Source organism: Ambystoma mexicanum, chromosome 10, assembly GCF_040938575.1.
Source record: "Ambystoma mexicanum isolate Mex_15411 chromosome 10, UKY_AmexF1_1, whole genome shotgun sequence".
Taxonomy (NCBI): domain Eukaryota; kingdom Metazoa; phylum Chordata; class Amphibia; order Caudata; family Ambystomatidae; genus Ambystoma; species Ambystoma mexicanum.
Window position 1 is genome coordinate 1,574,750,488 of NC_090932.1, and position 25,770 is coordinate 1,574,776,257.

The following is a 25,770-nucleotide window of genomic DNA, read 5'->3' on the forward strand; positions in this document are numbered from 1 at the left end:
ACATAAAATTTGACCCCCTGTCAGAGATTACTTCCTTAGGAAAACCAACCCTGGTAAAAATACCAAGGAGGGCCTTAGCCACAGCCTGAGCTGTAACAGTCCTTATAGGAATTGCCTCAGGGTACCTAGTAGCATGGTCTACTACAACAAGGATAAACCTGTTGCCTGAGGAGGTTGGGGGATCAAGGGGACCAATAATGTCAATCCCTACCCTCTCAAATGGGACTCCCACTACTGGGAGGGGCACTAAAGGTGCCACATTCTTGGACCCAACCGTACCAGAAGTCTGGCATGTATGGCAGCTCTTGCAAAACATATCTACCTCAGCCCCCATTTTTAGCCAATAAAAGTAGAGTGAGAGCCTTTCGTTGGTCTTCTTGAACCTCAAGTGACCAGCCAAAGGAATCTCGTGGGCTAGTTGCAAGAACTGTTGTCTGTTTTCTTGAGGTACTACAAGCCGCTTGTAGTCTCCAGGTGCAGACTCAGTTGGTTCACTGTAGAAGAGGCCATCTTCCCAGTGCAACCTATACTTCTCAGGCTCTTGCCCATCAGCCTGAGAAGCTGCCTGTTGGCGAAGACCTTCCAGAGTTGGACATTCTCTCTGTCCCTTACTGAAGTCTGCCCTGTTGGGTCCACCTTCTGCCAGTAAAGACTGCAGTTCAGGATGGTCAACAGGATCCAAATCTCCAATGAGTTCCTGGCCTTCCACTAGCTCTTCTTCAGAGTCTAGTTCCACCATACAGGGTTGTACCTCCCTCTCAGCCTCAGCAGGAGGTGGAGTTACAGGTGTAACTTTGGACAACCTCGGGGAAGTCCTTGTTGGAAGCACTGGAGTGCTTGCTGTTGGCTGTTTCTTGGAAGTCTTGGGTTTCCCCTTTGCTTCTTTTTGTTCAGAGATAGCAAGTTGTAACTCCAGTGGAGTAGGAGTGATATCTTTCTTCATCATCTCCTTGGGAGTACCTCTCATGGTTCTCTCCCTTGCAGGTCTGGTGAGCTCCTGTAACCTTTTACTAGGAGGTCTGGGGGTATGTGACACTACTCCGAGAGTTTTCAGGTCATTACCCAGCAGAACCCTTCACTTTGTATGCTGACAGGTATCTTCACAGTCATGTCATTACACTGGATGAGAAGTGGTAATTGGGGAAGCATCTGCACAGGCCCTCCAGCTAACTTGGTGAGGCGTTTGGGTGCCTTAGCAACATCCTCAGCCTGAAAAAAAAGATTTATCCACCACATTTATGCTGGCCCCAGTGTCCCTAATGGCAGGAGTCTCCTGACCATTCACCTGGACACTGTCCTTATAATACTCTTTAGTAATATCTGGGATAGAGTTATAGACATCTAAATTCTGTTGTTCCCACAGACCCAGAGACACTAAAGAAACACTGGCTGAGACTCCAATGGGTTCATCAGCCAGTAGTAGAAAGTGAAGGCTAAGGAGACAAGCTGGACCCCTGAAGGTTTACCCTTACTTCTGGGATATCCTTTCACATGGTCAGGCGAGCCACAAACAAAACATTTACCAAATGCTTTCTGGAATGGTGGCTTGCTCTGACCTCTTTCTGGTTTACCACCAGAGGGTACACTACTCTGATTTGGTTTCCCTTGTGGTTTACCCTTATTGTTCTGTTTGGGGCCCTCTTTGGGATTGGAAGTATTCGAATTCTCTTTGGAGTCCTTTTTTGGCTGCTTTCCCTCATCCTTTTTCTGAGTTACCCCAGAGTCTTTGTGAGTAGCCCTGTTGGCAACCCACAAGTCAGAAGCCTTAGCTAGTTTCCTGGAATCTAATTCCTTTGAATCAGCCAAGTGTTGTCTGAGCTCAGGAGAGCAGGCATCATAAATTGACTCCAACATTACAAGATTCTTCATTCCCTAATAAGTGTTCACCTTGTAACCCTCAATCCATCCCTCTAAGTTCTTCAAACTTTCACTCACCCAGGTAGCCCAAGGGGTACCATCATGCTTTTTGAGGGTCCTAAACCTCTTAAGGTACTGGGAAGGGGTCTTCTCAAATCTAGCTATCAAAGCTAGTTTCACACATTCATAATCTTTCTTATCCTCCTCCCCCAACTCCATTACCACATCATTTGCAACAGGGGGGAGCCTAGAGAACAACCAGGAAAGTAACCCATTTCCTGTAATGTTCTGGAGCCCATGATTATATTCAAACAAACTCAACCAGTCCAACCCATCCAACTTAGGTTCATACATACCCACCAACTCCTTAGGCATCCGGGGTCTTTTGGGACTGGAACTCCTAGAGGATTCGGAGAGAGAAGCACTTTCCACAGACAATTTTTTCATTTCTAGCTCATGGTTGAGCTCCATTTCTCTGAGCCTTAGTTCTTGGTGACGTTGTTCTGTTTGAGCATTAATTCTTTTGAATTCTAATTCAAGCTTCATTTTTTCTAGTTCCATATATTGAGAATTAAGTGTGGGACCTGTTAAGGGTCCAGTAGGTACAGCTGGCAGGGCAGGTAGAGGCCCAGGGGAGACAACTCTAAAATCTTCCACTTCCTCTTCTGCTTCTGACTCAAAGTTATCAATACTAACATTCATATCAATATCATTGCTGTTATCTACAGTTGCTGGAGTGGTAGGTTCCTCTGAACCACCATCCAGACTTTGGTTTGCTAACAACCTTTCTATTAGCTCCATTTTCTTGCCTTTAGTCAGGAGATTCTTATGCTTACAGAGAACTCTCAAACAATCAGCAGTTTTTGTAGCAAGGGACTCTTGACTATAACTTTCCATAGTTGACAGGTCTTAGAAAATACTTCTTTAGTGCTAAACTTTGTTGTTAGTTGCACTAAGGTATCTTTAAGCACACTAAAATGTATACTCAATACAAATCCCACCGCTGTACAACAGTGTTAGGCAGAAACCTGTGCAGTTCCCTTAAGGACCACTGCAAAAGATTTAAGACTACAGGTGTTTGGCAGTAAACCCACTTGGTAGCAGTCTGTACCACACAGATTCACTTGGTAGCTGTGGCTGAGCAGTCAGACTTCCCTCAAGAAGAGTTAGGCAGTATGCAGAGTATACACAATAGGTACAGTGACACAGTAGCACAAACAAACACTGACCAGAGCTTTGGTGTAAAAGTATATAATTATTTATTTAAAAACACACTTGTAATTTACACTAGCAAAAACGAGGTGAGTAAATTCAGCACACAGTCACTATCATATATATACAACCCTATTCACTTATTAGACAAATCTTATTGAGAAACACCACTTATTTTAAGACAAAGGTGAGCGCTTAACATAAGATGACACTCTAATAAGTTGTAAAGAAAAGGGAGGAAAAAGGCAGGGTTAAGGAAGCACACGAGTTTCAATACTTTTACAACGAACCACAGTAAGGCAGGATAGGCAGAGTTCTACTGGGGAGCAAGGAAGTCAATTGCAAGGCCCACTCTTGGAGAGAGCAAGCAGAAGGGGTCCAGGTTCACACAGTGGGGTTATGCCCAAAGAGTCTTGTAGATAGTACGCACAAAAAGGATGAAATTCAAGTCAGGGAAAGTTAGCTAGGTTGTCCCAGGCTAGCCCAGGTTAGAAAGTCGAGGCTTTACTGTCACCCCGAACGATCTGTCGCAAGGGAAGCCAGGCGGGACACAGTACCTTAAGTGTGAAGGAAGCTCCAGCGGGGGCAGTTGTTCCTGGCAGCAGGTGCAATTCAGTGTTTCGTCCAGGGGAAGAAGAGGTCTTTCTGTGGAGGAAAGATGAAGGTCGTTGCACTGCCAGGGAAGAAACCAGCCGCGGAGTTCTCCGGTTAAAAGGCACTACCCTTCTCTTCGCGGTAGTGGTAAACCTTGATATTCCGGTTACCGGGGTGCTTGGCACGGGCAAGGCGGCCACGAGATGCTCCAGGAAGGTGAAAAGAAGGCAAAACTGGTTATCCCCACCAGTCAAAGGAAGAAGACTCTCTGGACTGGAGATCTCCTCTGTCGTCGGGAAAAGTGGTGAGACGGTTCAGCAGGGCTCCACCGGTGGTGTCGTCGTTGCAGGTCGGCTCAGCTTCTCCCTCCTCGGATTCTTAGGTCCTGTGGTGACTTCTGAAGTTCCAGTCCCCAAAGCCCTGCTTTTATGCAGCACACCCCTATTCACTCAGCCTAGCTGTCAATCAAACATGCTAAGTGGTGAGCCGGCCGGCTCACCACTTGGGCCAATCACACAAGAGTGCGACTTGAGTTACCAAGGTAACGCAGTCCAGGGTGCCTAAACCCCCTCCCCCACCCCCTGTGGTACCCAGAGTGGCACCACTTTTGGAGGCTTCTGTGGAGAAGCCCGCCAAAAAGTGGAACAAAGGGCTCGACTTGGGTTGGAGTCACAGAAGAGAACACAAACGCCATTTTAGAATCGAGTTCTGGCAAAAAATACCAACCGGTGAATTAATATTAAATAAATAAACCAGCGGTATGTTCGAGGCTATAAGAATTAAATAATTAAAGTTGGTAGCCTCGAACAATGGGAAAATCCCATAGAGATATATTCGCGGTCGAATATAAAATGTAGTATCCACTGCCACCAGCCAAAACTCGATCAGGGGGGACGGAGACGTGCCCCCTCGAACAACAGACCCCGGGGCAATCGAATTGCCCCGACCAGGACGTCCACAATATGATGGTTTGTACTGGTTTATGTTCATAATTTGGAACTAGCAAAGCCAATGGTGACTTTACATGCCCTGGGAGACAGTAGTCGGTCCCAGGGTATGGAGTCTAGGTTGGGGGGTCGCTACGACACCCCTGGGTTACAGCACGGAGGGTGCTGTGTAACCCACATCAAAAAACACCTGAGACCCTATGGAGTAAAAGACCCCATAGCCCATAAAACACCTGGAAAGTTAAAGGAACACCTCAAATCATGTCTAAGAGTGGGAGAAAAAGAATCTCACTCTTAGCAGGAGAAAAAATTAAATCCCAACAATCCAGCAAAGCTGCTGGGGGACTCACTAGGTTTGGGAAATTAGCCTTACAGAGAATTCTCCCTAACACACTTCCTGGCCACAGGCACCTACCAGCACATAGTGGGGCACTTGCATGGCATTTCACAACCATTATTCTCACGTACGCTGATGCCCTCTTCAAGCACACAGATGACCACATTTCCTTACCACGGTCTGCCCAGGAGATCTCAAACACCAAAGTAGGTTTCCATTCACTGGCTGGCATACCTAGTTGCATTGGCGCCATCGACTGCACCCATGTGGAATTGGTGGTCCCACATGCCATGGAGGTAGCGTACGCCAACCGTAAGCTATACCACTCAATCAATGTGCAAATGGTATGTGACTCAAACAGAATCAGCACACATTGTTGTGCCCGATTCCCCGGATCTATTCATGATTCAATGATCCTGCGGAACTCGACGGTACCACGCTACATGGAGCAACATGCAGGGCAGAGATCCTGGCTTCTCGGTGAGTCGCATGTTATGCCCTTGAAAATGTGATGTGGGTAGGTGATTGACGTATACATGCATACTTCACCTGGCTGCGAGTGCCAGAGGTAATGGAGCATGCTCATGCCCCAAAGCAGCCCAGACTGGACCTGACACATGACCACATAATGCAAGATGTCAGCAGCCCTACCATGTAAATGAAGCAGTGTCACAACCATTCCACAGCCATCTGCATGTGCACTGTACCAAATCAGATTGCACCCCCCTCATCTAAATGCAGCTACAAGCAATGACTATGGCCAATACACAGCACCAAACACCATCAACTGAAAGGACAGTCCCCCTTTACTGCGTACAAAGGAGTCACATGAGGGTCAAAAACATCAATAGACCACTACACTGACAAAGAGGCCAAACTGAATTGAATCACACCTTTTGTTGTGCGTAGTGAGATCATCATGAGGCTGACATCAACGGTGCCAGGATGAAAGCATACAATCAAACAAAAGACATCTGCAACATCACAGAAACAACCACTGTGAACTAACACAGTGCATGGGCACTCACAAGGAACTTGACCCCCCTGCACCCACTAGTAGATGGCATGAAAACCAGTCCATAAGAGGAATACACACATAGCAGTCACATCGTGTGTCTCCATCCATGCATGGAAATGGGCTTGAAAATAAGAAATACATGCATGCCATGTTGTCACTCAATGAGGGCAAATATGATGTGGTAACTTACACATACATCGTTGCCCACATGCAGATGATGCAGGCTATCTCTTGAAGAGGTGGCTCCTTACCACAGTCCGGAACCCGCAGAACAGGCACGAAGAGGACTACAATCGTGCGCATACACGTACCTTTGTAGTGATTGAGCAGACATTTGGCCTTTTTGATTGATTGATTGATTGATATTTTATTTCTATCGTGCTCGTACACAAGTGTTTCAGAGCGCGGCAAGGCAAGGGAGGGGAACAGGGGAGAACAAAACAGCGATCTTACTAGGCCCAGTGACATTGAGAACGCGCAAGTGCATGGGAGAGGGGGGAGGGGAAAAGTGCATGGAAGGGGGGAGAGGTGGAAAGTGCGAAGCAGAGGAGAAATAGATAATAACAATAAATAAATAATAAAGGCAACAAACAGTGGTAATGCAGCCAGCAATTTGCAAGTGCTAGGTTTAAGGCAGTAGACAGGGTAGGTCAGTGCAGTAAGAAAAAGGGGGGGCTGTATGGGTACAGATACAGACCCCAGTGCAAGGGGTGGCCCAGATGCAGTGCGGGAGGGTGACAGGATGAGCAGGTACCTGGGCCCAAAAGACAGAGGGTGGCCAGGTGCAGGGTGCCAAGAGAGAACAGATCAGCAGGGGAGAGGGGGAGCGAAGGCAGAAGAAAAGAGGACGGTCTTGAGGTGCTTCCGGAACCGGAGATGGTTCTCCTCAAGTTTTAGAGTGGCAGGGAGGCTGTTCCAGAGGGAGGCCCCAGCTGAAGACGGAGATCTACCCCCAGCTCGTTTCTTAGAAAAACGACTGACCCTGAGTGAGTTGGAGGTCTGGTGGGGCACTCCTGTACGGGCATCAGGAGGTGGGCAAGATCGTCATGGCATGTGTCATGCTACACAATATGTGCATCAGACGGAATGTGCCCCTGACGCTGAACTGCAATCACCTGACAATGAGGAGGAGGAGGTTGGGGATGGGGCAGCACCTCAGGGACGTAACGATGCACAGGAGGGACGTGCCATGCGTCAGACTCTGATCAACCAATGTTTCCAGCAGACATGGACGGGGGGGTAACATGGAGATGGCACTCGGGGCACAGGGAGAGTCCGGGACATGGACACTGTAGACTGTTACCAAATTAAGCACACGTACGCAATAAGCAATGTCCACACATGTGAATTCTGATAAACCAAAAAGTGTATTGAATAAGCAAAACTAAGTGAACAGGTCCTCCACCCCACACACCCACTCCCCCCTCAACTCCCCAACACACCCACTCCCCCTCACCCTCAACTTCCCAACACACCCACTCCCCCCTCAACTCCCCAGCACACCCACTCCCCCCTCAACTCCCCAACACACCCACACCCACCTCCTGCCTCAACTCCCCAACACACCCACTCCCCCCTCCCACCTCAACTCCCCTACACATGGTGTGCAGTACTGTGCACCAGTGGACCACGTAGCACTAGTACACAAGGCTGTGCCTACTGGCATCCCCCTCTTCCAGCACCAGGTGCACCCCTGTATGATCGCCGTAGGTTCCTGCCAGACCTGCGCACGGGGCTGGTCCTGGTGGAGCTGGCAGCCGAGAATGTACTCGGTTGCTCGGATGGACGCATGTCCCGCATTGCTTGCACCATCTCGGACAGTACGTGCCGCAATGCGGCTAGTTCTGCGCATATGTCCTTTGAGCTGGACTCAATTGCTGACCTCAGGGAAGCAGCACATTCACACATGTCCTCCCTTGCACTACCACATTCTGTAATGTGCTGTGTCAAGAGGCCAGTGAGTTGCTGCTGGTGCCTTATAATGTCCTGGATCCCCTCTTGGGTGTTTGGGGCTGGGATGGATGGTTGAGGGGTGCCCAAAATACTGTGTTCCTCCGGCACAGGTGTGGTTGGGCTGGGAGTTGCCGGTCACGAGTTAGCAGGAGATAGCCCGTGCATGCTGGTGTCGGGCAGGCTGCATGGGGACAGGTGGGGGGAATGCAGGGGGCCAGTGGAGGGAGTAGTAACATGCAGGACATCCCCTTCCTCGTCATCCGAGATTGCTGTTGTGGCAGCTGTTTCCCCAATGGTGCTGCTTGCAGCCGATGCATTTCCTTCGGCCGCTGACACTTGGCTGATGCTGGCTGTTGTGGGTGCCAAAGTGGTGGACGTGGAGCACATTGGTGCTGTAGCCTGTGGTGTGCTCTTGGCCTTTTCGTGTCGTAGGGGTTTCCTTATGCCCCTTGAAGTGGAGGGCCGGTGTTGTCCCTCTTCGGCCCTGGCCTTCTTAGCTGGGGTGGCACCGGTGTCATCATCGGCGATGTCTGATTGTGTGCCTGTGGGGGACCAAAGGAGGGAGACGGTTAGTGATGGGTCTACGGGCATTGAGCATGCATTGTGGTGGCTGCATTGATATGGATCGGTGGATGAGTCACATTGGAGTGAGTGACATACAGGTTGTCTCACTCTTGGGTGGGTGATGCATGGAGGCATGTGGGTAGCAACAGAAATCGGGTGCATCATGCATGTGGACAAGGTGATGCTCTGCACTGCCTGTAGGCAGTCTTGTGCTTATGTGTCTGTGGACCTTGTTATACATCATTACACTTCCCATTCATCTGGACATCATCGTGGTGGTATTGGCATAGTTAGATTTGAGACACCTACCTGCATCGGCTGATGACGGGGCTCCTCTCTCCATGTCCCCAACTCCCTCTATGGACTCAGTGCCTATGGTGGAGGCACATATCTCCTCCCATGGCTGGAGTTTTAGGGGCGACTCTGCACCTCCACCTGTCGCCATCCCAAGATTTCTGCTTGCCGCCAGTATGCTTCTCACGCGGAAATGTAGGTAGTCCCATCGCTTGCGGCATTGTTTTGGGGTGCGGGGTGTTGTGCCCACAGCACTGACCGTCTGGGCGACCAATGCCCAATCTGCTTTTTCCGCAGCAGCGCCGGTCGGGTCATCTCTGTTGCAAACACGACGTCTGCATGCTCCTGAAGGGTTTCAGCAACATGGTCAGCTCCTCTCTTGAGAAGCGCTCCTGGCGCAGCCGATCTCCACTTTTCTTCACAACTTTTGGCATTTTCAATTCAGACAGGTGGTGGTTGAGGTGTGCGGGAGTTCTGGGGGTCAGATGTCTCCTGGGTGCGGTGGATGGCAATGAATTGTGTTTTTAAAGATGGCCGCCGTGCTCTTTCCCGTTCCTGTGCGATGATGCTACTTCCGGATCCGCTTATTTGCGGTCACCGCTAATAGCGCTAATAGCTAATAGCGGTGACCGCTAATGCCGAGAGCTAGGATGCCAGAGGTGCTATTTGCACTGCATACGATGCCGGTAAGGGGGATTTTTCAGCCTTTAGCGGCATGGCAGTGATTTTATTACCGGCATGGCGCAAAGCTCATGCCCGCGAACTCGTAATGGCCCGCTTTTAGTGATCCAATGCCAGCACGGACACGGTAATTGCGCTATGCCGTTAATGACCGATACTTACCGCCAGGGTCATAATGAGGGCCTCTGAAGGGAGAACCCTTTTGGCAACCATGGCAGGGGATAACAGTAGTGACGAATGCCTCACTCACAGGGTGAGGAGCCAGTGCCAACGATCTGACAATCAGCGCTCGTTGGTCTCCATCGGAGTCCATACTACACATAGTCTTTTGGAGCTCAGAGCTATCAGACTAGCGCTGAAAGCTTTTTTCCCTCTGTTTGGGGAAAGAATGTCCTGATAATGGCGGACAACACAGCAGTGGCCATGTACTACCTCAGCAAGGGAGGAGGTGTGGGGTCACTACCTCTGTACAGAAATGCAATGCAGCTCTGGTGCTGGGGAATTCCAGAAGGAATCTCCCTATAGGCAGTTCACCTAGCCGGAGAGGAGAACACATTGGCGGATGCTCTGAGCAGGCAGAGCACGGTCTCCCACGAGTGGAAACTAGCTCAGAAAGTCCTTCAAGAGATCTTCACCCTGGGGAATCCCCAAGTGGATCTGTTCACAACGAGTGTCAACTGGAAGTGCGAGCTGTTCTGCTCCAGGGAATTTCCTATAAGAGTAGCTCTAGGAGACGCATTCATAGTGGACTGGGTGTTGCCACTCCTGTACGCATTTCCCCCAGTCCCCATCATTCCTCACATGATCTGAAGGTTGAGAAAGCTCAGGTGACCCCCCAAAAAAAATAAAAAATAGAAATGTCGACCCTTTTTTTCGGTCGAATTGACTTGACCCTTTTGTCAATCGGCCCTTTTGAGTCGAACCTTTGACCTATAACCGTTGAGATATAAGGATTGGGACCCCGCGGATGACGTAATGGACATTTTTATTTCAGGCCGGTAACAAAGTACCGCTGCCGTTGGAACAAGTTCTGCAGCTGGTGTAGTGATAAGAATGTGGATCCATTTCAATGCGATACACCTACAGTGTTAACTTTTTTTGTTACACTTAGCAAATCTAAGGCTCCAGATTGGAACAATAAAGGGGCATCTGGCAGCGCTTTCAATTTTCAAGCGCTCTAAGGAAGGAACCTCATACTTTAAAACCTTCTAATCATTTAATTTCTCAAGGGACTAACTAATGTGTTTGCACCTACTCCCTTTCAATTCCCTTATGAGATTTCAATTTTGTACTAACATTTCTAACATGTATTCCGTTTGAACCACTACATTCATGTCAATTAAAACTATTAACATTAAAGACCATTTTACTGGTAGCAGTAACGTCAGCCGGCAGGGTGAGTGAGTTACAGGCACTTTCTTGCAAACCTTTGTACAATATCTAACTCTGAACTGGCCTATGGATGTGTGATTTTACAGATAGCGCTTCTCTATTTTTGATCTTACATGAGACTCAATTTCCACCTAACAGGTTCAACCCTACTTCCACCACCAATAAATGGGCCTGAAGGTTAGTGAACTATACTAGCTGTAGATACGCTTGAACTTTGTCACTACTTAGATTTATCTCCATTCTTAATGGTCTTCTATGTAACCCTTTAAGTATCCACACAAGAATTACTATGAACAATAGGAACAGATAGCTCTCTTGCCCTGACGATGGATTGTTAGGAATCCGAAACGCGTTGGCAACACACCAATTTTAAGATGCTATTTTGGATTTATGTATTAATTTAGAGTGTACAACTACCCAAGTTGTGTGAATACTGTCTACACAAGTTGGTACACTTTGGTTATAGCCGCAATTTTTGCCATTCACTTTTGTCTTGATTTGAATTGATGTGCATTTGTTGAACTATGCTATTTATGTTTTTCATAATCCCAATATGATGTACATGGGTATTCTCTTTACCTTGATGAGATAAAGTCCTGATCCTTTATCACCTTCTATGGTCTCTGAATTACTTTTCTTACTCAATGTAACCTTTATGGTTTATTGAACAATTTTTGCATCACTATGCCTTATCTAATATGAGTTAATTAATCTATCGATACCTCTGACTTATTGAATCCTCGACTCTACAGTCGGTCATACCTCAATAGGGGTATCCAGGACTATAGACCATTGTACTGTCCCTGGGACTAGCGGTCCCCCGAGGAGGGCTACCGTGTGGCGACAGTGTCGTTTTGCTTAGTACTTTCTTGTAAACCTCCATTCACTATTTTCTATAAGGACAAAGTTGTTCTTAAAGTGAAACCTTCTTTTCTTTTCTGCCAGAAATAGTCCCCGACTTCCATTTCTCTCACAAAATAGTGTTACCAATGTTTTACTCGCCTCCTCATCCTGGAAAGGCGGAGGAGAGATTACATAGACTGGACCCGAGAAGGGCTCTCATTTTCTATATCTCACGAATGTCTAAAATTCACCAAGATGATCAGTTATCTATTGGCTATACAGGTCATAAATTAGGTTTGGCCATAACAAAACAAACCCCACCGAGATGGATTATTCTGGCTATTCTGCTGATTATTCTGGGAATTCTATGCACTAGCTGGTAAAGATCCTCCCGAGGGTCTGAGGGCCCATTCTACTAAGGGCATGGACACATCTTCTGCTCTACAGAGAGGGGTGCCAAGTAAGGACATTTGTGCGGTAGCCACGTGTTCTACCATCCACACTTTTGTGAAACATTATTGTCTGGACTCAACTTTCAATCAGAAAGGAGGATTTGGGAAGGCTGTCCTTCATTATGTCCATAGTAACAAGTCTAAATTCTTAATCCCACCGCTAAGTCTATCAAAGATGAGGAATGTGTGGGAGGACACAATCTATTTGAAGAACAAGTTACTTACCCTTTGTAATGTTCTTTCTATTGGATGTCCCTCCCATGTATTCATCATCGCCCCTCCCAGCATACCCCGCTGTAGAATTTACGTATTGTTACACTTTACACTCTTTTATAGTATACTACGGTCTATACGATTGCTAATCATTTTTCTAGAGAGATGGAAAAAACAGAACTAAAGTGTGCGGGCTCTGCATGTGCTGCATATACTGGTGATGATGTTGACCACCGGACAGGGGCCCTCGAGGGACATCGAGTCAACGAGACCAATGCACAGCGCACATTTTTTCCGAAGCAGCTGAAGCTGGAAAGGAAATATCAAACATGAGGAATACGTGGAAGGAACATCCATTCGAAAGAACGTTACCACGGGTAAGTAACTTGATCTTCTACCCCAATTACACTTTTGGCTTACGTGTTTATGCATACGGATGCGTTCAGCATACTTTTTTTGTTAATTTTGAAATTAATTATACCTGTGGTGGGATTTGAACTGCTGTTATTAATTTGTATTAGCAAATTAATCCAACTCTCTCTTCCTAAATACCTTCCTTCTGGTGCCCTTCACTCAGCTACCTCCAACTCTCTCATGCTCAGTTGCTTCTCCAGTCACAGAGTGGGAGTAGATCTCTCTCCTCTGCAGGTGCCTCCCTCTGGAATGGCCTCCCTGCCCCTCTCAAACCTGAGCCGGATCACCTGAAATTCCGGAAGCAGCTCAAGACCATCCTTTTCTCCTCTGCTTTCTTTCTCTCCCTCCCCTGCTGACCTACCTGAATGTTGCGCCGACTGGTTGCTGACTGCCCTCAGAGTGGGCCTGCAGCGCACTTGGGAGCTGTAACCGTAAACACTATAGTCCCTTGCCTCCTTGCACTTAACCAGGGCCGCGCCGCCCTGCTGCACTTACTCAGAGCATTGCTGACCTGATTGCACTTCCCCTCTCCCTTCTCCCTGCACTCTGCGTTCCCCACTTGCACGATCTGAATGACAGAAGGCCTAGTAAGATTGTTTGTCTTGTCCTCCCTCTGTCTGCCCTCCACTGTCTTGTCGCGCCTAGAAACACTTTTGTACAGGCACGTTATAAATGACTTATCATATCATATTTTTGTTTTCTGATATTTTTAAGTCGGAATCGTGGTACAGCTATTATGGAATTGATATTCTAACTAGATACCATGATTGTGCCATGATGTAGGTGTATTATTTATAACTATATAAAGCTGATTTGCATAGTCTGCTGTCTAAAAAAGTCAACAGCTATGTTAAGAAAATCATATTTCTCTTCATGCAGCTTTTCCTCCGAAACTCAGATGGAGACTGAACATGAGGACACAGACATACCTGGGTAAGGTAGGTGAACACCAAGCAGTCCATATCCATCATCTACACTTTTATCAACCTCTGACATTTCTTCTACAGCAAAGACATAGGCTGTACTTATCTACAGGCTCTCAACCGCTGGGATTATCATTGTGTGTGCTCATGTGTTGGTCGATAGTAGTCACCAGGATCCCAGTCTGCATAGTCCTGGGTGCTTTTCTACACACCAAATGGTAAAATCCAATGAGGTTTGTTTTGTTAATGTGCAATTAACCTGTATGAGAAATATGTGCTTATGATGCATTGCAGGTATATATGTTTTTGCATATGTGTTGGTCATTGTGATGAAATGCCTACTGGCCTGTAGGAGGACAGGGATGAGTAGAGGTTTCTAAACCTCTGCTCATTCCTGTTGTAGAATACTACTAGAACAGCAGTGATCCCAGTTATAAAGGTGCAACCGACACAACATCAATGGTATGCCCCTTTAGGGTAGCATGGGCCAAGAACAGGCTATGCAAGAGTGTGTGAGCCATCTTTGAAGCCACCAAAAAAACAGTAACAGAACGTACTGTAAATAGCAAAATAAAAGAAATGCCAAGGTACAATATAAAGAAGACTTTAACAGACAAACTGTTCAGACCAATAACAGCCCGCACATGTAATGAAATACCCAAGAGAAAGCTGAGAAAATGGCACTCTGGGTATTGAAGGACAGGGGTCTGCAGGTAAATAGTCATGTCGAAAAGTCAAACAAGTTCGACAATATGTCCTTTAGGCATAACGTGGGGTCTCAAATATCACTAGGGCCTACGTGCAAGACCAATTGGACAGAACCACTTATTTATACCTTTTTATCTTCTTGCAGGATCTTTGACAGGACCCATCAGGGATTTTGGGCACTTTCTGGTGTGCTGAGTTGGGTTTAATTTGGCAAGCTGGCTCTACAGGATTCAGGTCACTACTGTGGTCTGCCAAGCAGCAATTGCTTGTGGCTTGAAGAAGCTTGGGACCGGCAAGCAATGTCAAGTTGGCAAACTCAAAGGTTCAATGAGGTCTCAATGCAGCATGTGGCTTGAAGCTTGAAACTGGTGGCAGTATTCAGGTTGGTGTAGTTTGGAGGTGTTAGAAGCCCTCCTTCTATTCTCCTATTCTGCTATACTGTCACCTGCAAACATTTTCAGATGGTTCCCTGAGAAGTTTCTCTTCTACCGACCGACACATTTACTGCCTGCCCTGTTTAGGGGAACCTCATGGATGGCAGACTTGTGATGCGTATGGATCTTCATCAGGACGGTCTTTCCTCAGCAGGCTTGTGGCCTGAGAGGAGACATTTGGGACACCATCATTGCGAGAAATCAAGGACTTTCTTGTGGTGAGTGTCAGACAAAGAAAATGGTACATGAAATTTTATTTTCAAAGGCACGTAGGGGGACACCCTCCCTGGGTCGCACCCCGGGTGTCATGGGGTTCCACCAAACCTATTCTTCCATTCCCCCTAAAACCGGCCCTCTTGAAGGATGGGTGGCCCTGGGGGGTTCAGAGCGTGTCGGTGCCGAGTTGAGGGCGTGGCCACGGTGCAGTCCAGCTCCACTTATGGATTTTGAAGAGGAGGTGCGTGTGGTTGTGCTCTGGTCCAATCTGCGCTTCGTGGGGGCTCCCATGCATATGGTGCAAAGCGGACTTCAAAGTCACTGTGGTGAGGGACCATTAATGTGACTTCTTCCGTTATTCGTGTGACGTGGCGAATGAGGCAGGTAAGCATTTTCTCTCTGACATGCAGGGCCCCTTCCAGCATGTCATGGTGGCTGGGAAGCGAATGCAAAAGCAGCTGGTGAAGACTTGAGCTTCACCCAGCTGACCGGTATAGTCCCTGGGTACACTGGGTACAGGGATTATGCTGCAGCATTTCCCAAATGAGGATCTAGGCTTGCCCAAGGTGTCTAGTTCAAACTGATGGGCATATCTTTTGAAAACATATGACTATTTGGGAAGGAGTCTGACTTGCAGACTTGTTGGTGGGAAGGTGGGAGTGTGTATGGAAGAAAGGTGACTTCCGACTACGAGTATAGTTGTCTTTATAGTAAGTAAGAATGTTGTACTCTTACGTGCTGTCTCCTTTCCTTAATACTAATTGGAGATTTCAAAGCATCCCTACAAATAGAGGGTACCTGGAGGTTTTTTCTTTTTAAACGGCTAAGATGTGGGACAACACGTAACAGTATGTTGTCTCATTAGAGGAATAATGATGTTGAATCCTCTGGAGGCAAGTTTGTGGGACGTCAACTGGGTTTTTCAACTCTTCCAGCTGTGGCCAGATAACAACAAGCTTTCCATCAAATAGCTATCAAGTAAATTAGGGATTCTACTTTGCTTCATTTCACGTGGCAGAGTATCAGACATTAGGGCACAGAAGGTGATATGGCGTATTTTGACGTTCAACTGAGTGACTTTTTGTTATTGACAGTTGGACCAAATACAATTCAAGATCAATTGTGTATCCATATTTCACAGACAAGCCTGAAACTTGGTGTAGCAAGGTGCCTGCGGAAGTATGAGGCGCGAACAAAAGTGCACAGGCCTTTGGGTGTGTTACAATTGCTGATTTCTCAAAGGAAGCCTTTCGGACTACTGTCTCATGCTAGCCAGGAGGGTTCCAGAAGTGATGCAGATGGTGGAAGTGGATACATTGCTATTTGGAGCGCATTCAGCCAAGAGGACTTCAGCCTTAACAGTGTAAATGGGAGGAGAGAGTTGTGTAAGGGGTACATAGTTCAGTGTGAACGGTAACCTTGGAAGATGTGGGGTAAAGTAAGGAATCTGGAAGATACTGCAGAGCAATGCACACTAACGGTTGGATAGACTAAAAATGTTATAAAGTTGATCCTTAAGCATACATGCTCATTGATGCCGCAGAGCAGGCAGAGAAGTGAGCTTAACAGTGCAGGGGCAAGAAGAAAAAAAGAATAGTTTTGTGAGGCAGCACCAGTGGAATTAAAAGCTGGGAGGAGAAACACATGGGAGTGGGGATATTGCGTGTCACAAGGGGATGGCAGAGAGTCTGGCGTGAGACAGTGGTCACATTTAAAGACAATACAAAGACAACACAACTGTGCTGGAGTGGTGAAAAGAAGACTATGAAGAAAAGAAAGTGAGGGAGAGATGTCAGAGAAAATACAAGACAAATATATGTTTTGAATATGTGTGAAAGAGCAGGCTGGAAGGCAATCCAGCGAAGAAAAACAGTGGTGAAGGTTCAACAAGAAAAGCACCTGAGTGAGAGTTGTGGTGGCACAGTAAGAAAGAAGTGAGTGAATTTTGCAGATGTTATACAGTCTATAATGACCAGTATGGGGTGAGATGGAAATACGATAAGAGAAGGTGAGTAATGCATCAAAAATGAAGTGTCAGTGAAAGAATAGACGGATGCAATAAAATGAGGATCACCGCATGAGTCTTTAAGAAGTCGACAAACTTGTTTAAATACACCATACATCCACATATTCATAGAGGAGCGGAACTGTTACATTACCAAACGAATACGCTCTCTAATCCCTAGCAGTTATATTTTGAAAACATACGATGTTTAGCTAGGCTAGGGTCATGGTTGACTAATTTGTGTGATGAAGTCAGGGTCCTGACCCGATCCTAAGGCATGGTAGGGACTCTGCTTCCAGTAAAGCCAGCCTGCAAGGCACTTTGGGCTAGAGCTACATGCTACCCAGAGAGTGTTTAGTGTGGGAGCCACACATTCCCTCTCCTAATTTATTTTTAAATTATTTTTTTTTTTATTTGTTTGGTTGAAAAAAACAACCTTTAAAATTTTACAACAGGTACATAACAATAAAATACAATATAACCTATTAGAAAAAAAATTAAATAAAAGCATCTTACATAATCTTTACATGGGTGTCATGACCACACAACAGAGCACAGAGAAAAATAACATGAAGATTCAATACAAGTCATTTTACCTCCCAAAAAAAATTTTGTTCAAGAGCCGAGCAAAGCAATAACGAACAATGGTATTAGAAGGCAGAGTACAGTATTAGTGCGAATCAGGAAAAATTGCCTCCAGAAATTGTACGGTGGCTATCTTTACTGAAAGGGAAGTAGTTGTAAAGATACATTGCCACATGTTTTTCTGGATATACACATTTTGATTCTCAAAGAAATTTTTAAAGCACTTCTTTCGGATAATAGATAATAGTGGACAATCTATTAAACAATGTTCCAATGTTTCCCTTTGAGCATGATTTTTACAGAACGACATTGATTTTCAGCATTTGGAATTTGCTTCCTATGCGCCAAAACATCTAGGGTTGGCCAGAGGTTCAAGCGGAAGCGAAGAAACGTTTGTCGAAGCTTTGGACAAGGAGCTTTGGCCAAGTAATCAGCCATAATTCTAAACCGTTTATGACCCAATAAGTTTCGGTCAAAGTCCTTATATTTTAAGCATTGGTTTTGTGTCATACACCAATCATGTTGATGAATTTTCATTTTTGCTTGTGCTTCATTAGATAATAGCAAATCTAGTTCAACAGAAGCATCAGATAAAGCATTAATGGTAAAGTCACACCACTTCCAAGAGAATGTTTGATTTTGCAAGAGTAAATGTGTTGCCACCTTACCTAGACGGTGTAAGGATAACAAACATTTTCGAAAGAAAGCGCAATATTTCCAAGAGACATAGGAAGCCATTGATAAAGAACCTAATTCAAAACGTATTATAGTTCTCCTAATCCATGCCGTACAGGAGGCCTGTGGCAGGGATCCCATATCATGGGGAGGTGGAAGACCAAAGGGTGCCATGGAAGCCAGATCCATTGTGATAATACCAAAGTCAACCACATATACAGCAGCCAGTCACCTTACACCACATGGGTTCCCTTGTGCCAGCAGGAAACCTTGCAGACATGTCAACAAACACTGACAAGAAACCAGCCATGTGGGACTCTTGTAGAGATTTACCAGCATAAGAGAAGTAGCCCTGGCAGTGTCAGCAGGGTATTCCAGCCTTAACTAGAGGATCATGTATACAAGGTGGGACCTACCTGTGGAACAGCATTGCGTCAGGATAAGGGAACCAGAGAGACCAGAGCTGCTGAGGAGAGCTTTGTGAGCAGCAAGACAGCAAAGAGCCAATGCAGAACCATGATGTAAACATGGGACATCTTCTGAATTAATTGATGGCTACTGTGATTTCTATAGCCTGAGAGATGCACTGAAGTGGGTATATCAATTTAGCAGGGATGTGGTTAAGACGATAGCGCAAATAAACAACACAGACCAATCTGGGGTCACAATGAATTGGAGGCATGGGCAAAATACTTATAAAAGGCATGCAGAAGTTTATTTCGAGACAGCAGTTACCCATATCATAGGTAAGGAACAGGACTGGGAGAGGAGTACAGACACCTTGCTAAAGTCACTGTGGGGATGATATTGGGACATCCACGTTGGTTGACCTGCGGGAGCTAAGGGTCTTAAGAGCTGAAGAGCCATTAGTCCTAAAACTGCTACCAGGTCAGGTGAGCACAATATCATTGGGGAGGAAGGGATAGCTCAGGGGCAACACGTTTGTCTTGGAAGCAAGACAACGCAGCGCAGGTTTGAATCCTGATCCTGCACTTAGGAGCCACTCGTTGGTATTAAAGGCATGGTCTAGTGAACATTTTAATTGTCCCTATGGGTCGGCCATGTTTTTTTAAGCCTAAGTGGCTCGATTTTAGAAAACTTTCCTATGGACCTTACCCGAGTTTTCGTCCATTAAACGCACGCGAAAACAAGCACCAGGGAGCCGCCATTTTCTGATAATCCTATCTTTTCCCCCATCGCCCTGGCTGACCTGCTTTTGCGGCACTAAATCAATTCCCCCGCCACTGAGCCTGTCATCAGCAGACTCGTACCGCCCATTTCCCAACGCCAAAGCACGTCTCGTGTCAACATTCGCTGCGCTTCAGCTAATGACGTGTCGCCATGGAAATGGCAGGACGCCTCTTTCCTCAATAAGTATAAACAGACCGTTTCACAACACACAGCAGCAGATTTTCGATTCCATTCCTCTCTCTGTGTTACTTTGAGTATTCTGTGACTCGTTTCAGTGCTCTGGTCAGCTACCTTCGCTGCTTGTAGCCCGTGTGAACAGATACCAGTACCACCGCTATACATTATTTTAGTTTGTTTAACACACAATGGCTACAATAATGCCCTACATGTATGAGCCCGAGTATACCGAGGAGGAACTACTGGAAAGGGAATCACGCGAAAACGATGGGGATTCGGACGGCAGTTGGCAGGACGAATCAACAGATGAAGAGCCTGGGCCTAGTCGAATGGACGGCGTCTACACCTGGTGCACATGCAATCGGTGCGAGCTAATGCCGACCGAGGAGGAGAACTGCTGCTGCCGAGAAAACTTGGGATGCCTGGCCTACATTTCGGAAGGCGAGCCACGACCGCAATGCATCACCGAGCTGCCAGACTTCAGGGCAGCCTGCCTCACACGGGCCGTGTCGAGAATAATGATGGTGCTTATGCACGAACTTCGCGCAACTGTTCGTCCTCGTAATCCGAGTAACGAGTAAGTATACTCTGCTTGTCATGCCACTCCTATTTCATGTTCTTCTACTATATCCAAAATGACATCTACATATCATTGTAACGCATGTAAGTCGTTCAATAGTGTGCATTGTCTAGATAGCATTTGTCCGTGCAGAATGCCATTAGTTACAAGAATTGTCATTGACAACAAATGTTCATTAAACTTATCTTGGTCATTTAAAAACAGTTTGTTTCATTCCTTTTCACAGGTGGTACAGGCTGGTGGCCTATCGTTCCTTTACATGGTGGCTCCACGGGAGGCTTGGGCACCGCGTTCGAAGAGTGATACCCGCCTGTGCCGTTCGTGCCATTAGAGAAACGTTCCCGAGTGACAGCGGTCAGTACAGGGGATTTTCTCTCGCTGTGCTGCAACCTGAAATGTACAATGTTTAAAGTCTTGTATTTTTGTGTCATCAAAATAAGATACAAAATAAAACACCACATATATTTTAACAACGGTTGTTTCGATTTTTTAAATGAATCAAGTGTGTCTCCATTCAAGGATGGACGTCAGACATCTGTGCTCCGAATGGGTGAAGGTCTGGTCGCTGTGAAGCAGGGTGGTCACTATCCTACTAAGCTAACATAACATATTCTCGATAATGCATGCACTAAATAACACTTGTTCAAAGTCTTTCAGTGGGTAATGTCTCTATAAAAGTCACACATATGTCTATACTAACAATTACCATTGGATTATACAGGCCTTGGGTTTTGACCACTATAATACACCGGTTGAAGTGTCGGTCTGTGCTCACAAGAATCTCCGGTATGTGGCATTTGTTATTGATAAGCAACGATATGCTATCATTGATTTAAAGACGATATACTATATATTGATATAAAGGTGGTTCGCGCCGGTGGATGCGCGCTGGCATGGGGGGCTGTCAGGGGCGCGAAAGGCCAAGGTGCCAAACTACATGTACACTTCAAAAGGTGTCCCATGCCAAGGGGCCATAGGTCACATGGCCTCCTCAGACCCCGTGTCTCCAGCTAGGCCTCCCCTTGAAGCAGGCCACCCCCCTACAATCCACATAAGTGTGTCTCCATTCAGCAGTCTTCCTGTGCCTTATCTGCATGCCCCAGGCCCATCCATCCCACCCCCCTGTATCAAAGGCGGTTCGCGCCGGTGGATGCGTGCTGGCATGGGGGGCTGTCAGGGGCGCGAAAGGCCAAGGTGCCAAACTACATGTACACTTCAAAAGGTGTCCCACGCCAAGGGGCCATCGGTCACATGGCCTCCTCAGACCCCGTGTCTCCAGCCAGGCCTCCCCTTGAAGCAGGCCGTCCCCCTGCAATCCACATAAGTGTGTCTCCATTCAGCAGTCTTCCTGTGCCTTATCTGCACGCCCCAGGCCCATCCATCCCACCCCCCTGTATCAAAGGCGGTTCGCGCCGGTGGATGCGCGCTGGCATGGGGGGGCTATCAGGGGCGCGAAAGGCCAAGGTGCCAAACTCCATGCACACTTCAAAAGGTGTCCCACGCCAAGGGGCCATCGGTCACATGGCCTCCTCAGACCCCATGTCTCCAGCCAGGCCTCCCCTTGAAGCAGGCTGCCCCCCTGCAATCCACATAAGTGTGTCTCCATTCAGCAGTCTTCCTGTGCCTTATCTGCACGCCCCAGGCCCATCCATCCCACCTCCCTGTATCAAAGGCGGTTTGCGCCGGTGGATGCGCGCTGGCATGGGGGGCTGTCAGGGGCGCGAAAGGCCAAGGTGCCAAACTACATGTACACTTCAAAAGGTGTCCCAAGCCAAGGGGCCATCGGTCACATGGCCTCCTCAGACCCCGTGTCTCCAGCCAGGCCTCCCCTTGAAGCAGGCTGCCCCCCTGCAATCCACATAATTGTGTCTCCATTCAGCAGTCTTCCTGTGCCTTATCTGCACGCCCCAGGCCCATCCATCCCACCCCCCTGTATCAAAGGCAGTTCGCGCCGGTGGATGCGCGCTGGCATGGGGGGCTGTCAGGGGCGCGAAAGGCCAAGGTGCCAAACTACATGTACACTTCAAAAGGTGTCCCACGCCAAGGGGCCATCGGTCACATGGCCTCCTCAGACCCGTGTCTCCAGCCAGGCCTCCCCTTGAAGCAGGCCGCCCCCCTGCAATCCACATAAGTGTGTCTCCATTCAGCAGTCTTCCTGTGCCTTATCTGCACGCCCCAGGCCCATCCATCCCACCCCCCTGCATCAAAGGCGGTTCGCGCCGGTGTATGCGCGCTGGCATGGGGGGCTGTCAGGGGCGCGAAAGGCCAAGGTGCCAAACTACATGTACACTTCAAAAGGTGTCCCACGTCAAGGGGCCATCGGTCACATGGCCTCCTCAGACCCTGTGTCTCCAGCCAGGCCTCCCCTTGAAGCAGGCCGCCCCCTAAGACCACGACATACATACGTCATTCATTCACAAACACACCCCTGTTTCTAATACTTTATAAACCACTTGTTATGTCTCATGAGAACATCTTTGTGCTTTGCAAGTCAACTCCTGAACGTGTTACCTGGCAACCACTGAGATCTACGCTAATCTGCTCGTCGTCGTGCTATCCGTGAACTTCTGTGACCGCTTAGAGCAAACCCATCAGTGTGCTACCTGTGGCCACTCACCTATTCTCCTGCAACATACTGCTCTGCTTGCTGAATCCAACTGTTTGTTGGTCAAGGTAAGGCCATGTATCCTAGTCATATTTCGCAGATTTTTAAATTTCTATCTATTTGCGAGTTGAGTACACAATAGTGCTAGGTTCATTGGTCTCATTGCTATTGACTTGAGTTTCCATTGCTATGCTATCAATAGATCTATTTATTTTCATCTGTGTCTATTGTCATCGAATTGCACCCTTCGGGGGTCCAGTCTATAATGTAAGCATGTTTCCTTCTCGTGCAATACAGAACATCCAAGGGATGAGTCACATGTTCAATTTTTAGTCACATCATTTATACATTTCTGCAAGTTATGCAAATACTAAGCCGCACATAATGAACTGGTATAGTTCCTGCGACCAAAACAAACCTTGCATTGATCATTGTATGATTCATTTACTTTTGTATCAAATCTTTATTCTTGAAGATTGTATAATAATGTCGATATTTACTTTTCAGATTTATCAACAATGCCTGCCTGTTCGATTAGCGGTTGCCCTTTGAAGACCCATGCTAAATCTGAAGGCACTACAATGCATGTATTCCCGAAAACTGTTGATCGAATAAGAGAATGGGTCAGACATTGCGGATATCCATTGGATGAGCTGTAAAGTAGAGTCCAACAAGTCTTACAGGACAAGAGGGGTGATCGATACTGCATCTGCAGCCGGCACTTTTCCTTGGACATGTACACAACATCTTGGGTAACAAAGAAGAATAAACGGCGAACGACACGGAAATTGCTCGAAAATGCTATTCCCACTCTATTCGTCCACATTCCGCCACTGGTGAGTCAAGTGTCCATATTTAGCTTTAGGCCTTGCGGTAGTATGTAGGTATCCGAACGGATTAATTGATATTGTAGGTGTTCTATCCCTTGTAATAATTTCAATATTGATATGAGTGTATAGTTTTTTGAATAATGACATTTACCAATATATTCTTTTTCAATTTCATAACCCACAAACGCAATGTATATATATGGGAACAGGGAACTGTGCTGTATTGAGCATTTTACAAGTATTCTGTCGCCTTACATGGCTATTTTTAATATTGGCATTTCATTATCAATCATTCATTTACATTTACAACTTCTTGACTATCCCTTGAATCTGAAGCAAGAACATTCTACATCCTTGACGTGGTCGCAGTTATCAACCACTTCTAGCGCGTATCAGGTAATCTTACTAGGCTAATCCGCTACAGACCTGTTTTATGCATGTCAAGTAATATTTTTATTTTATCGTGTAATCATTTTACCGAATGTTTGGTTAGCGCTTTCCAATTGATATACACCTTAGTTATCGTCCACTTGTGTTTGTTTTCAGTTATAATTAGTGTTATCCATACTAATGCAAGTACTGTCTTTCAGGGAGATGCTGAAGCGTCCGCCACATCTACAACATTTCTAGATGTTCTTCAACAGCAGGAGGTATGGATACTGACAGCTCCATCGAGCGTCATCATCAGAGCTGGAATTCTTGTCGTTTGATTGTTCTACACTATGTTTCATTCGTGGTTAGCCGTTGATATGTACCTGTGCTGTCGACCCCAGGTGTGTGTTATGTTTTCACTATTGTAATCCTCACTAATGCAAGTACTATGTTTCAGGCAGTTGATGGAGCGTCAACCCCTGCACTTGATGCAGAGCCTGACATTCAAGTAATCCAGGGGAAGTGGAAGCGGGACCATGCGTATACGAATCGGCGCAACAGCTTTCGGAAGTGCGCACTACATTTGCATCATCCATAGATATTCTTCAGCAGCACGGGGTATGGATAATGACAGCTCCATCATGCGTGATCATATAACGTGATTCCATTTGCTATATTTTCTTCCCTATTAACGCAAGTGCTGTGTTTCAGGGAGACGACGAAGCTTCCACTACAATCACAACATAAAATTTAGATGATGCAGATGTAAATAAATCGGAGAAATAAGTTGATGAAATGTGATCATATTTAGATTTTCCTTGATTCTTTTGGACAATGCATCATTTGCGGTTATCTCTTTATATGTACCTGTGCGTTCGACCCCAAGTGTGTGTTATGTTTCCAATATTGAAAACCATACTAATCCAAGTACTGTGTTTCAGGGAGATGACGGAGCTTCCACCACAATCACAACATCTCATTTAGATGATGCAGATGTAAAGGAATCGTTGAAATAAGTCGATGAAATGTGATCATATTTGGATTTTCCTTGATTCTTTTGGACAATGCATCATTTGTGATTATCTCTTTATAGGTACCTGTGCCGTCGACCCCAAGTGTGTGTTGTGTTTCCAAAAGCATACTAATGCAAGTACTGTGTTTCAGGGAGATGCGGATGCCTCCTCTCCAATACAACCATTCATGGCAGTCCATGCAGAGCCAGAGGTATGGATACTGACAGTTCCATCGAAATAGATCATCACTGGTCGAATACTTGTCGTTTGATTGTTGCACACAATGTTTAAATCGTGTTTGGCTATTGAGATGTACCTGTGTGTTCGTCCTCACGTGTGTTTTATGCTAACAATATTTTGATACATAGTAATGAAAGTACTATGTTTCAGGGAGACGATGGAGCCTCATTCCGTGCTGTCTATGCGGATACAGAAAATATAGTCGTTGCAGCGCAAGAGGTTAGGGAGGACATGCGGAAACGAATTGGAGCTACAGCGTGCAGATGTTGAAGGTCGAGTCAAAAAAGTTGCAAAGAAAAAAAAACAAAAAAAGGTTAGTCACAAACAGTTCATAACTTTAAAAAAATGTTTGTGCTGGAGACCATTTTATGTTTTTTTCCAGTCAATTCTACTACACTCCATCTTGTGTTTAAACTGAACATCCCTTTTCCAATCTCTCCTCCAG

At 46.4% G+C, this 25,770-nt stretch overlaps 1 protein-coding gene across 3 annotated transcripts in view; it reads left to right on the forward strand.

The window, feature by feature from the left end:
* LOC138492605 (THAP domain-containing protein 2-like) overlaps positions 1-25,770 on the forward strand; it is a 530,416-nt gene that overhangs the window by 467,696 nt on the left and 36,950 nt on the right. For 2 of the 3 annotated variants that reach the window (XM_069619894.1, XM_069619893.1), the window contains exon 6: positions 13,651-13,704. In XM_069619894.1, the coding sequence (XP_069475995.1) occupies positions 13,651-13,704 (54 nt within the window). Of the gene's footprint in view, positions 1-13,650; positions 13,710-25,770 lie in introns of all 3 variants that reach the window. The other variant, XM_069619895.1, reaches the window with a different exon arrangement.